Genomic DNA, 14,234 nt, shown 5'->3' with positions numbered 1-14,234 from the left:
GAGGGAGTAGCTTTCTAGCAGGGCATGGTCATCACAAGAGGATGAAGAGAAGAAGCTGGAGGTGTGGGATATTCCAATGAGTACTGGTGAAGCCGCACCTTGAATACTGTGCTCAGTTTTGAGCCCCTCATCATAAGAAGGACATTAAAGTACTAGAGAGAGTGCAGAGGAAGGTGATGAAGCTGGTGAGGGGTCTGGAGCACAAGTCTGATGAGGAGCAGCTGAGGGAACTGGAGCTGTTCAGCCTGAAGAAAAGGAGGCTGAGGGGAGACCTTATCACTGTCTACAACTACCTGAAAGGAGGTTGTAGCGTGGAGGGTGTTTCTTCTCCCAAGAAGCAAGTGATGGGATGAGAGGAAATGGCCTCAAGTTGCACCAGGGGAGGTTCAGATGGATATTAGATAAAAATTCTTCACGGAAAGGGTTGTCAGGCGTTGGAACAGGCTGCCCAGGGAAGTGGCTGGGTCACCATCCCTGCAGGTGTTTACAAGGCATTTAGACGAGGTTCCTAGGGACATGGTTTAGTGCTAAAGTTAGGTTATGCTTGGACTTGATGATCCTGAGGGCCTCTTCCAACTGAAATGATTCTATGATTCTATAGAAGGATTGAATATAATGGGGAAAAGAGGCTGGAAAAAGGCTCAAGTTTTGAGTAAATATCAGCATGGGATGAGTGTCAGTGTGCCTTTTGAAAGGTAGGAGGCTGATGGTTGTTGACTGACAACACATGGAGAGGAAAAGGGGAATCTCAGTGTCACGTAATGACTGAGGATGGAAGCAGCCTCTGAAGATACTCTAATCTCCACCCATCCTGTTCAACACATAATCACCTAGGCACTCAGCACATGGCCGTCTCCAGACAGGTTTTGAATAACTGTAAGAAAGGTGAACACATAACCATGCTGGGCAAGCTGTTCCACATAACACTATGGATTTATTTAAGTGCCCCCAGAAAATGCATCATAATCTAATGTTCCATTTAAAATGAAAAACAAACAAAACCAAAAAAGCCAAACCAAACCAAACCTTCAGAACACTTACATGTCTTAAGCTAGAACTCCAAATATAGCACTGAAGTAATACCTTATAAATATGAGTTTTGAAGACTATTTAAAAACAGACTATCTTGACTTTGCTATGGACAACAGCAGATTCATTCTACTTCAGTTACTGATTTCTCATTACTGTCATTAAATGTGTGATTAAATATAGGTTTGATAAGCTATTTCCAGCTCACTTTCTTGTCCTAGAATTAGATCTATCTCAGCTCTGTAGCCTGTTTTTGTAGCTCTGGTGGAAGCTCCTAATGTTGCACCACGGTATCTTGTCTTGTTCTGGAGAAATGGCAGCCTTTGTTAAAGTGCTGTTTGCTTTGCTAGAGACTTTTGTATTATGTGCTGTTAGATCATAGGCAATGTCTTTATAGTTTAAACAAAGAAAGTTGTCTTGAGAATTTAGTGGTTTTTTTTTTTCTTTCTAAATTAATGATCTTCCTTCCTTTGCCAAATCCTGAAATTCTTCTCTGTGTTAGATGCCAGAAGAGTTTTGAATTTTTATCTGGAAAGAAATCAACGTATTAAAGGGATAGAAAACATTTGTATCTAAGACAGTTTAAAAGAGTCCACCTGTATCTCAGTGGCTTAGTTCTTGCGCATTTGGATGGTTTAGTGCATCTAAGAAACATTAAAGATCTAGGCAGATATTCTTTTTCCATTAAAAAGAAAAACGATGTATTTATTTTGCTAATAATGTGGTGAAAACTCAACTTGAAAAAACAATATTGTATAAATGAGTCTTTGTAAAGTATTTAAAGAACAGTTTTACAACAGAACTTGTAAGGCTTTGGGATTAGTGGAAGAGAAATATGATAATATGGCCATTGATTATTTAAAATGCCTTTGTAAAATGAAGAAAAGTCTGAAGAATAACTAGTGAGTCTGCAATACTGCCAGTTAAAAGCAGATTTGACAGTTGTTGTAATGTCAAAACAATTAGGACAATCTTGTTAATGAATTTCTATAAGCATTCATGCCTGTTTCATGAAGTCTTCATTCTTGTAAAGGGCTGAATACATTACTCTTCCTTATTTCTAGTGACAGCAGAGACTATGCAGTGCCTGCTTATTAACCTTTGGTCGTTTGTCCAGTTGTAAATAATTCTATGTATTTACACAGAGTTTGGGAAGAACTGATTTTTTTTCTCTTTTTTAAAATATTCACATGCTTGCTAGTGAATATAATCTGTCTTTCATAGAAAGTTGTCATGTTAGTTTTGTGACTGCCATACCATATATTAAATGCTGTTTTGCCATTACAGCTTTATTTGAACAATATTATATGCCATTTATACTGAAAAAGGTGTTTGGATATATCATAATTAATCCATATGCATTAACTTTAACTAAAACAACTCTGTATTTAAACCTTTTTCCAGAACTGTGAGGACATGGGATGTGAACAATGAGAAAAAGCACAAAAGTGTATTTAAACCACGATCAGTTCAAGGTAAACGGGTGATTCCTACGACTTGCACATACAGCAGAGATGGTAAACTTATTGCAGCTGGCTGTCAAGATGGCTCCATCCAGATCTGGGATAGGAATATGAGTGTAAGTCAAGTATTTGATAATATAAGCTGAATGCTTAAGCTGATAAAATCAATTTTGGTACTTTTATACTTACATTTTATTCCTCCCCTTCACTGCCCACCCAAGTACCTCATAGGCAGAATTTAATATTTCTCCTGCTTCTCTACAACTGATCATTCAGTGTGCTGCTTTTCAGTCCAAAACACTGAGGAAACTATTGGCAGTCTATTAAAAAAAAATAAAAGCTGGCTACATAACTATATTTAGAATATTACTTATTTAAGATGCGATGTTTGTGGGAAAAGCTGTAATTTCATTAATTCTTATGTAATTAAAAAATATATACTTCCACATTTGTTTACGATATTGAATACATTAAGCAGTACCTCATAAAAATTCATACTGAAATCAGATATTCATCCAGATCATAGGCAGAGGAGAATAGCATCCTGGTGGGTGAGTATAAGGATAATGCTGCATATTAAGTGCCAAATGTTGTTACATTGTCCCATGTGTAAAAAATAACACTGAGACAAATTTGAACAAATTATATAAATATGGTGTTATCAGAAGGAGTCAGAATGAAAACTATATCAAATTGTTTAAAATTTTGAAATATACCCTGTAATTTCTTCTGTTCATATTGAACTTAAAATTGAATTTCCAGTAGTCATGAATGTAACTGACAAAGAATAACATACATTCTTGCTACTACTTTATAATTTGAAGCTTGGAGCAATCAGTGCTCCCTGTTGCTTTGTGTAGTATAGTTTAGAAACCAGTCCCATTCCAAGAGTTTAATTTTGCAATGTTGAGTGCAAATTCACCAGGCAAAGCTTTACTGCTTTTAAAATTAATAATCCATATCTCCTTTATTCTTATCTTACCCAAAGAACTGGTGCCCAGTTCCTTTCGCTTCAACGGGATAAGTACTTACAGAATGCATTGGAGGAAACAATGAGATTAGGGTTAATTTTTTTGGAAGCCAAATTAAGATTACAGAGAAAATTTGAGGGTGGGGCAGAATCCTTTGAGTCAAACTGACATAAGTCTTAGAAGGCTATACAATTCCAATAGGATGGTGTTGGGGAAATAATGCTGAACTAATACAAGTTGCAGTAGTCTGTTCAACTTAATCTTAACAGGCAGTTTAGGGAACTTTTCTTGAAGACTGAATAAAATTCAGTTGCTGGAGGCAACAGGAAATGTATAGATGTAAAAGGAAAAGAAAGCCTGTTGGTCATATTCAAAGTATAGCCTGTATTTTTGGATTGTCGTCTATTTTTATTTCTGTTTTTATTTCCACTATAAACCCAGTAAAACTTCCTAGTGGCATGAAGCTTGAGAATTCATCCTAAGTGTAAACTTGCTCTAACAGAATAATAAATTTTTCAGAGACTGGCTTTCATCACCTGTGTATGTTGTTTATTTTAACATATACAGTACTGAAATATTAAGCTTTCTGGTGTAGTTTTAACAATAGTGCTCTTGGTAGTCTGCTTTTTCATGTGCTTTTCCTTTTGAACTTTTTTGTGTCTATAAAATGACATATTGTAATGCTGATTGGGTGCAGTTTAAGGTGATTATGAATAATTTAAAGATATATCCTGTGCATCTTGTGCGATTTCCAACTGGTGACCCCTATATAACAATGCAAGACTAAAGTGATTTCCTAATAGACATGAAGTTGTTAGTGTCCTTGGATTTGTTTTGTTTAAAGCCTAAATAATTTTTATCTTTGCTTTTGTTCGTATCATTAAGAAATGTGCCAGATTTTTGTGTAAAGGAGGAGTTTAAATTGTCTTTCTTTAGTGCCATTCTTACCCAAAGCTGCTGGTACCCTCTGAAAATTTCTGTGCATAGTCAAAATGAGGTGTTTCAAAAGGCCTCTTGATGAAATAATTTTAAAATAAAAAAGAAAAATCCTGCATCTTACATTTGGGGGGTGGAGTGGATAAGAAAAAAAGAAAAAAAAAGAACATATATTCAAAGTAGGATTTAGAAAGAGGAGGATGGGATTGACTCCTGCATTGGAATAATGAAAGCACTTTACTGGCCTGACAGGATGCAGAGATGCTTGCAAAGGAAAACAAGAAAATGTTAAGTCATGATGAAGTGGTACAGCTTTGGGGGCACAAAGTAGGTGACACAGGAAAATAGGTAAAGCTGTGGAGAATCAAGACATGAGAGTTAGGCTGCTTGAAGAGATATATATTAGAAATACTAACTTCAAATTTGTGAAGAAGAAATTTTCTAATTTCTGTCCAGCAAATATAGTTTGACTTTGTTGAAACAAGTGTAGAGCTGTATACACAGACTTTGCTATACTGCAGTACAGCTCTGTTTCAAGTCAAAATTAAGACAACAGTTGTGTTTAACTTGAGAAGACTCTATTGAGTCTGTGACAAAAATCACTAGTGTTTGAAAACAGAAAATAGTTGCTATAATTTCTTATACTTGATCAGTTAGGAATGATTCTGGCATGATTATTTTAGACTCTGGATTTGGCACATATGTGGCAGAAAGGACAGATTCAGAACATAACTTAGTTGACTGTACTGTCATGCCAGAAGTGATCTGATAAAGGCCTGTTTTGAGTATCTGAATTGGTTTTTGCATTTAAACAAAAAACATAAATGGCCTTTCAGGCATGCTGTTGAATGCCCATACTACTGTTCCTGCATATGATGGTGACAGCACAAACTAAATCCAGGAAGGTGTTTCTACCAGATATTATGGCTCACATCACGTACTATCCATAGCACCTGTTATCCTGGTCTCTGTGAAGGTTTTTAGACGCATTTATTTTTGATAGGTGTAAAAACTCCTGTCAAACATTGAGCCCACTTCAGAGAGAGGGCAGTTTGGCTTTGCTTCAGTGCAAACATGAAGTCTCTGCTTTGGTACAGGAGAAGGGTCATGAAAACAATGGTATCAAGGGAAGACATAGATACCCTGGTAGGATGGAGGGTCTGATAAAGCCCTTTTCCAGAGCGAAGGGGCACTAACTAGAGGCAGGCACCCTGCGGCAGTGCTGTTAGGAAGCCTCTCTTCCTCTAGGGGTTCACAAAGACCTTACCCTTTTACGAGGTAGCAAAAGTTCCCTGATGAAGCTCCCAGAAATCTTCTTTGGCACTGTAGCCATAGTTTCTGACTGCCAGTGATAGGTTTATTAGCTTCTGTTCCAGACATGACTAGGTAGCTTTACACCTGACTACAGAAATCCTACTGATGTGTCTATCAAAGGGCAAACAAATTAAAAATCAACCTGTTGTGTGGTGGTATCTCCATCACCACCGTGGCATCTCGTGTGTGTGCTGCTGAGTAGCATAGAACTTGATCCAGAAAGGTGTGATTAAATAATTATTTGAATGTTTGTTTGTTTTTAGAAAGAAACAAGATAACAAGATCTCTTCTGTCCCATGTTTTGTCATCCCTGCTGAAGTCAAAAGTAGCTGTTTAAGTCAGGGTCATGAGTTAGTTGGTTTTTTTCCAAGCCAGTTAGAGCCACCTCAGCATCTGCCTTTTTTTTCTTTTTTAAATTATGTTGCTGTGCCTAGGGAGTAATTTTGGTGTGTGATTGATTCTTTTCTTTAGTTCTGACTAGTAATGCACACCATGAGTGTTTCATTCAGTTTTCTGCTTCCACTGCTTTTTTGGTGCAGTTCCAAATCTCCCGACTGTATGTAGTGAGAGTAAAAACACTTTTGGACCTTTTGGAGGAAGACTTTTTTTTGTCTTCATGACACTGACATTCGTAACTTGCTAATGCTGAAGTTAGCCAAATGCATTCTGGCTCTGCCTTGCCTTTCTCCAAACTTCCTCAGCATGATCTCGATCCATTACAATCACCTGCTTCAGAGGATTTTTTTGTTTTGTCATAAATCTGTGTTATTTTCTCACGTATGTTATTTTGTCAGTGCATGGTTTTTCTTTAAGGTTCACGTACATGTGCATTTACAGTGCACATTAGCAGAACGATCTGTCAGCTTGTTTGAAATATTATGAACACTGTCAACTTGGCTTAAAATAACAGCTTCAAAGGACATAAAAAATAACTTCCTTCAAACTTCCAATGGACAGTGGAAACAATAGTGTGAAATAGTCATAAGATAATACATTAAAACTGTCTCAGTTTAAATGTTCTGAGACATGGAGAAGCATCTGGCAAATACGGAGAGTTGGAGAGTGTTAGTGGTCAAAATAAGACAGGAGGACCTCGATAATTATTGATTCGCGGGCCAGTGCAGTAAAACCACGAGATTTACCTGCAGCTCAAATAGGTTAAAATTCCTCATCTTGCCTGTGCTTGCCCATTCAAAGCTTGTTGCATGACCAATAGTAATAATTATTGCTGAATGAGCTGGTCCAGGGGCCCAGTCTTTAGTAACAAGACTGAAGTGTGTCTTGCAATCAGTAAACCTCTGTGCGCCCAGTTTTCCTGTGTAGAAGTGGGAGTATCTCATTCATAGAGATACAGAAAAACTGAAGTAATTTTTGTAAAGACTATTAGCACACTTGATGGGTAGGTTAAAAATGTATTGTGAGATAAAATTGATAGAAATGTCTTTAATGAAAAATATCTCCAATTATTTTCCACCCTAAACAGGACGGGATCAAGATAATTTTTTCAGTGATTATAAACAGGATTTGTAAGGATGACAAAACTAAACTTCTTAGCTGGCCTTTCTTAGTCCTTCAAACCACCTGATGAGGCTGCCTGTTATGTGAATTTTCCCTCCAGCTTTCCGTGGGTACATTCAGCCCAGGACTGCATAGTCAACTTCCCTGCATATGGCAGCCCCAATGATGTTACTCAGTTTATCACTTCACGTGTTTTCTGGTATATCATCGCAGCTGTGATACAGAAGTATTGACAGGGATATTGGGGAGACAGAGGTTGCAAGGACTGGTGAAATCTTTTAAAAGCCTATAAGAAGATAGCTTGTACACCCCGAATGTTGTTTGTTTGGTTGGTTGGTTGGTTTTACTCCAAGCTATATGAAGTTGGGTCTATTTAGAAACCTTGGCTAATTTTTATGAGCTTTTAGCTATCTAATGGCGTATCTGTAAGTAGTAAAGAGTTAGCTTTGACAGATATAACTTTATGTAATAGCTTTATGTTTTTATGTAGTGTAAATCTGAACAGGAATTATGCAATATTTTAATTTATTCTTATTAAACACAAATTGATTCAGTGCTGAGGAAGATGTTTTTATACCTAGTGATTTTTTTATTGTCTTGTTTCATGAAACATCTAGTGTTAACTCCATTCTTCAGCCATTTCCTGCTCAAAAGTGAGCATCTATAATAGTATTGCCATGCTATTGCTTTGATAGTGTTTTCTTTTTTCCTGGTTTTAAAACCTTACTTTGATTTTTAGTTGCTAGAATAATTTATGTATTTTGATCAGTTTTAAATTACTTAGCTAGAGCTCAAAGTGATTTTCCAGAACTTAAAATGCACAATAATAATGAAATCCAGCACTATACTAATATACTGCCCACATTAATATCCCCAAAAGTGGTATGATCAAGTGGTAATCTAAATAACCTGTTTTCCAAATGCCCTTAAGCAGCCCTATCCTCAGATATAAGGGGAAGAAAAGTGGGATGTCTCAGTACACACTGAAATTAAGCAGATCTAAGCTCTGTACATTTAAATTACAAATACTCATGTTAAAACTATTCTCCAAATAATTGCATGATTTATAGATGTAAGATAAATACATTTCTATATTTAGTGACTGTTTGCTTTGAAAGGGTTTTTGTAAGCTTTAGTTTTGTAGTGTGCAGTATGAAGTTTAAAGGTAGTTTTCAGAGATGAAAAGTTTTACAAGCATTGGAACCATTTTGAAGAAATACTGTACAACTAAGGACACAGATTTAGATAATGCAAAAAGATCATGTTAAGTCTTCCCCCCCCCACTCCCAAAGGATGACCCTTTTGTTTTGGAATGGGAAACTAAGCCCAGATCTTACTTGGAAATTTTTTGTAAACTTTATTTTGCTGTTCTTGATGGGTTTTACAGATGATGCTGCCAAGACAGAGTAATGAAAACTAGTAGTAAGACCTGAGACTTGCTGTAAATATTTTCTTCATTAATTGGAAGGTCCTTTGAGGGGGGTTTATACACATGCTTTGGGAAGATGAGATTGTTGGATTTTGCATAATTACAGGATGCTTTTTGCATATGCTGCCATGCAAAAGACTCAGCTCTCAGTCATAAATTATTGAGATGTATGTGTCTGTCTAATAGAAAGCTTTACTAGTGTGCATGTGCCTTTTTAGATACAGTTTCTACCAGGCAAAGCTCATAGTCTTTGGCATCTGGTCTATCACAGCATTCCAGGATTATCCTCTTTCCACACCAGCTAGATTTTACTATGTTTTTTTTACCACGGAATATTCACTTGTCAACTTGGGTATTTTGTCTTGGTTTTGCTTTTTTAGACTTTGGGGTTTATATTGATATTTTCAGAGCATTAAAATTATTTACCTGAGATGTTAATATTTAATAGAAACAATTTAGAATAACTATCCCCGAATTTGCTGAAATCACTACTACAACTGAAGAGCAGGCGTATCTTCCAGTTTCCCCCAAGTATGTAATGTGCTTCTTGCTTTGAAGAGGGCAGTCTGGCTACATCTGGAAATTTCTTGTGTAAATACAAGATGAAAGATATCCAAATATACTATATTCCCCTTTCAAACTTAAGGTAAGTTTTCCATATCCATAATATCCCACCCTTTCATTCCATATGTGTATGTGCCAGATCTCTGCTCCAGAAACTGGAAATCACACACAAGCTTGCCAGCAGCAAATATTAACAGATTCATATATTATTCCTTTTTGTATACGTCTGGTTTAGCCAGTACATCGCTATCTATACCCTGAAGCTAGCTGCAGTAAAGAATCTGACAATCATATGCTAAGATAAAATGTGCCCTGTTGTATTTCTAAGTGCATTTCTCTCTTATATAATAAACAGTTTATAGTTAAGAACTATCTCAGTGTTTGCACTATCTAATATAGTGATGAAAGGCAATTCTAAATCTTCAAGTCTGTCACACTCCAATGAAAACAGCATAAAGGATTTTACTTTGGATTCATATATGGTTAAAAGAAAAAGGCTTATCCCACAAGGATTATATATCTAAATTTGATTTACTATTTAAAAAATAACATTAGAGCTTAGCTTACAGATATAATTTTAAAATGGCAATTGCAGAAGAAAAGTGTAGGCACTATAGCAACATGATTTGCTTTATTAATATTGTGGTATTATTAATATTAATGTAACATGAATAATGTTACAGAAATAAAATAGAAAATGGTGAAAAATAATGAAACAGAAATAGCAGAACCTTCTTGAGGTAGTTTTATTATTTTAGAGAAAATTTTCCTTTTCTGCAGTGGCAAAAAGTTAAAAATGCAGATGCTACATTTTGTTTTAACAGAAGTGAGCTCTGGAGTGGCCTGGCTTATCAGAAAAATGGCTTTTAGATACTGTAGTATATTCACTGCTCAAGCAAGCTGGACACTTCATTGATCTAGAGCCTGATACGGTTTGTATATTACTGAAAGAATCTTGTGCTTGGTGTCTGTACTAGGAAGCCAGTTTTGTGTCTAAATGCTTCTCATTGTGATTCATAGTACGTCACTATTTCTTGAAGCTTGTGGGGCGATGAACAGCAGGATTTTGCTGGGAATTCTGTAAAAGTAACGAGAAGTACATTTATGTACAACTCCTGATCATTAAGTTAGTTTTATTAGAGAAGCCTAAAACTCCCATATTTTAAAATACGAAAGGAAAGCTGTTAACAGCTTGATCAAGTGGATTTAGTTAAAAACAACAAGGTGGGAAATAATGACTTCTGATCTGTGGAACATATTGAGTGAAGATTAGGTATTTTCTGTCTGCATATGCTTGCTTTATCTCTTGAGTTAATTTATGGGCCCTTCGCCCCCTTCCAGCTTCATAGTCAGAGATGTATCTCTTGCAGGCTTCCATTTTCTCATTAATTCTTAACTTTTAGAAAGCTTTCTATTTTGGCATATTAGTAAAGAGTAATGTGAAGTGAATTTTGGAAAGAGTGTACTTAAGAGCTAGCAAGTTTAATGTTGGGTGGTGCTTTTGTCTAACCTTTTCCATAACTGTTTAATTTAGAAAAAATACACTTACCAAAGAGAAATAGACAGTTTTGGGTTTTTTTTTTTTTTTTTAGTTCAGTTGAATAAGAGAGTGATTTATTTTGAAATGTGCTCAGTTTTATGACGTTAAGAAATATATTTTTCATACAAAAATATTCCCCATGAATCTGTTAGAAATTGAGAAGCTAAAAAAAACCAAGAAGATAAATTACAGTGAAACATAGCCTTTGTATCTAACATAAGGTTACATACTCTTGACTCAGAGGAAGTCCGATAAAGAACAATTTCTACTTAAAGACCAATTGTTTCATGGCTGAATCCATTAAAAGGTGCACTTCTGTGAGGATGCAGTTTTAAATGTGCTTGAGTAGGTGGCCATAATACAATACAGACTTCAGTCAGTTTCTAAAGAATGTCTCATAAGTCTAGTCAACTTGAGTTTAAAAAGTTTGCATGGGATTTATAGAAAATTCATAATAAGCTTATAAACCAAATAAGTTATTTTTGTGTCCGTGATTATAAGTGAGAAGGTGAACTGCACAACTACACCATCTCTTGGGAGCAGGTACAGAACTAAACCAATCATACAAAATGAAAGTATTTGCAATAATATTGTGCTTTTTGTAAGATGGCCTTCAGCAAGCAAGTTTCTTTGAACTCTGGGTATCTAATCTGTAATAATGAAAGCTTAATTGAATGTGAGGCTTTCTTTATGAATAAGTAAAACTTCTTCCAGTGCAAAATATTTTAAAATAAATGTTTTTTTTCATTATCTCCTTATTTCCTAAAGTTTGTTTTCAACAGATGTTAGTGCTAAACGGTTAGCAGAGAGGGTGGTGAAATAGGTGGAGCATTGTCCAGCTGTGTTTTATTTAATGTATGACTGTAGTGACACTACACAGACTGAAATCAGATACATCCATGGAACAGCTGTCTTCCTCAAACCAAGTTCTAAATTTCTCGTGAGATAGAGAACTAGACTTGGAGTTGAATATGGCTACGTGTATATTTCACACACTATGCAGAGATACATATATGGTGTGTCACTGTGTGTCTAAGTATGCCCACAAACTTCTTACAATGAAATTCTAAGTTAGTAGAATTTCTGAATGTATATAGTCATTTGAAGCTCTAGTAATTCAAACAAGGTATTCTTAGGTAATTCAACATATGTAATTTTCATTCAGATTAAGCAATGTGTAGGGGTTAAAAAATGCCTTTATGGTTACTCTTTCTCTGTTTACCATGTATATGTATCACTTCCTGTCTTGGCTTGTGACTGTTTTATGCTCAAAGCAGTCCCCTCTAATCAACTTTAAAACTTAGTTCATATTTAATTTTTGGTGTAATGCATTTTTATTAAGGCTAGGATGGATGGCCAAATTAGAAAGTACTATGTTAGTTAGCATACAAAGAGTGAAATATTCTGAAAAACCCCAATTCGTGGACTGTGTTTTTTATGGACACTAGTTGCTCCTGATGAATATAACTGCTGTGATCAGCCCATACCTTGATAAGAGCTCAGAAATGGCACTATATCCTATCCCTGGCCTGTTTCATTGTCCTGACCAGTACGCAGGTCTCTGGTCTCATTTGGAGAGCAGATTGAGCCCCAGTTCTGTAACCAAACTTCATCTTGGTCAGGTTATTAGCGTATACTGCTGTGACCTTTGCAGAGGCTGTTTCAACACACCTTGCAAAAGCACAGCTAGTACAGGTTGTGTGTTCCTGCCCATGTAACAGGAGGACTGGCTTATATTCAAGAGTCTGAGTGATTTTTCAGAACTAGGGACACCTGGTTTAGTTAGCAGAAAGCATTGCGTTGCCAGCCATTGGCTTGTCGCTTGTCATAAATGTGCAAAATGCCTCGCTGATTTTGATAGTTCATGTGTGGAAGCATGGTGCCAAACTGGGTAGGAAATGACAGGGGCATAGGAATGTTTTCTGTACTCCAGACAGGCCACTGTTGTTTCTTGGCTATTGCATTGAGGTGGGAGAGCAAGGCAGGGCTGTGCTAGTGTGTGCTGCTCTGTGTCCATGTGTATAAAACAAACTTCAGTTTTGATTGTTCTACTTCCAAAACGAATGTGGTTATGTCAAAAAAAAATGAATCCTTTGGTGTCAGGTTGGTAAGAGGTTTATACCAACAAACAAAAGCAAGGCAGAGCGCAAACTCAGTTGCTACTTGTCTCCTTTTTCTTGTCATCTTTAAATGATAGTTTGCTCTATGTCCATATGTGTTATGGAAGAGAGAGTGGTGGTTTTGTTGGTTTTGACTTTGTTTTTCTGTATGTGAGAAAAACACAGATGTGCTTGAGGCTTAAGTGAGTGGTCTGTAATTGCTATTACTGGAAGAATGTATACTTAAGTCACTGGTAAAATTACACCTGTTAAAGAAGACAAAATGAGGTGACACTGGACCCCAAAAGTGAAGAACCATTACCAAGGAAAGAGAGAAAAGGCATCAAAGTAATAGTATTGACATCAGGTTATTGGTTGGATTTGTTACAGTGTCTTTTAGAATATGTGGCAGAAAGGAGATGACACATTGTGATGCATACAACATTTTTCTTACACTAAGTAGTTAAAAGAGGCTAGATCTTCCAGGGAAACTGAGGAGATATGGCATCCAGGTAAGGAAATCAGGAACAGCTTTCATCATGTTGAATTGAAGTTGCCAGTTAAACATTCACAAAGTGATATCAAGGTGAACTAAGATGTTCAGCAGACAGAGAACGGTGTACCTTTCCTTTGAAGGTAGTTTACTGGCATGGAAATAGTAGTGGTCATGGCTGTAAAAAATTTTTAAAAATACATTGTAGAGTGAGAAGTTAGGGACAAGGCATTTGAGTAACGGTGAGTAGCCAGTGAAACTGAGAGACAATCATGCACCAGGAGGGATAGTGAAGGAGTCAACATGTAGAAGGTGTACAGGAGATGCTGGACCTCATAGGACAATGAAGAAGGGGAGTAGAAAATAGGCAATTTTTTCCAAGGTGAATGAGTATGGGGTAGATTTGTTGAATTTGTCAGGGATAAATCTATTGAGACTGAGGAATTTACGTGGGATTGACAAGGAATGAGGATAGAAGAGACAGCAGTATTGGATAGAAACGCCGAACTGTGAAAAAGAGTAAAGGAGAGAGAGAAAAAAAGAAACAGGAAGCTATTTGGTGAAAAGTGGATCATGCAGGTGAGGTTTCTGAGGCACGACCTTTGCAAACAATAATTGGTGTGTATCCCTGTGCTCTGAAGATGCCACTGCTGATGGAGAAGATAGAAGTTGACAGGCTGCCTGTTAGAGGGAGTCTTGGATATTGAATAGGCCATATTTACATTACCATAGAATCATAGAATGCTTTGTGTTGGAAGAGACCGTAAAGATCATCTAGTTCCAACCCCCCTGCCATTGGCAGGGACACCTTCCACTAGACCAGGTTGCTCAGAGGCCCATCCAACCTGGCCTTGAACACTTCCAGGGATGGGGCATCT

The 14,234-nt window shown here is 36.6% G+C and overlaps 1 protein-coding gene across 2 annotated transcripts in view; it reads left to right on the top strand.

Annotated features, from left to right (window-relative positions):
* WDR70 (WD repeat domain 70) overlaps positions 1–14,234 on the top strand; it is a 128,581-nt gene that overhangs the window by 66,376 nt on the left and 47,971 nt on the right. For both annotated transcript variants that reach the window (XM_082074887.1, XM_082074886.1), the window contains exon 10: positions 2,434–2,608. In XM_082074887.1, coding sequence (XP_081931013.1) covers positions 2,434–2,608 — 175 coding nt within the window. The remainder of the gene's footprint in view (positions 1–2,433; positions 2,609–14,234) is intronic.

This window comes from Streptopelia decaocto (genome assembly GCF_964273445.1).
Source record: "Streptopelia decaocto genome assembly, chromosome: Z".
Lineage (NCBI taxonomy): Eukaryota > Metazoa > Chordata > Aves > Columbiformes > Columbidae > Streptopelia > Streptopelia decaocto.
The sequence above is the reverse complement of the archived record's forward strand: the minus strand, read 5'-3'. Positions and strand labels throughout refer to the sequence as shown.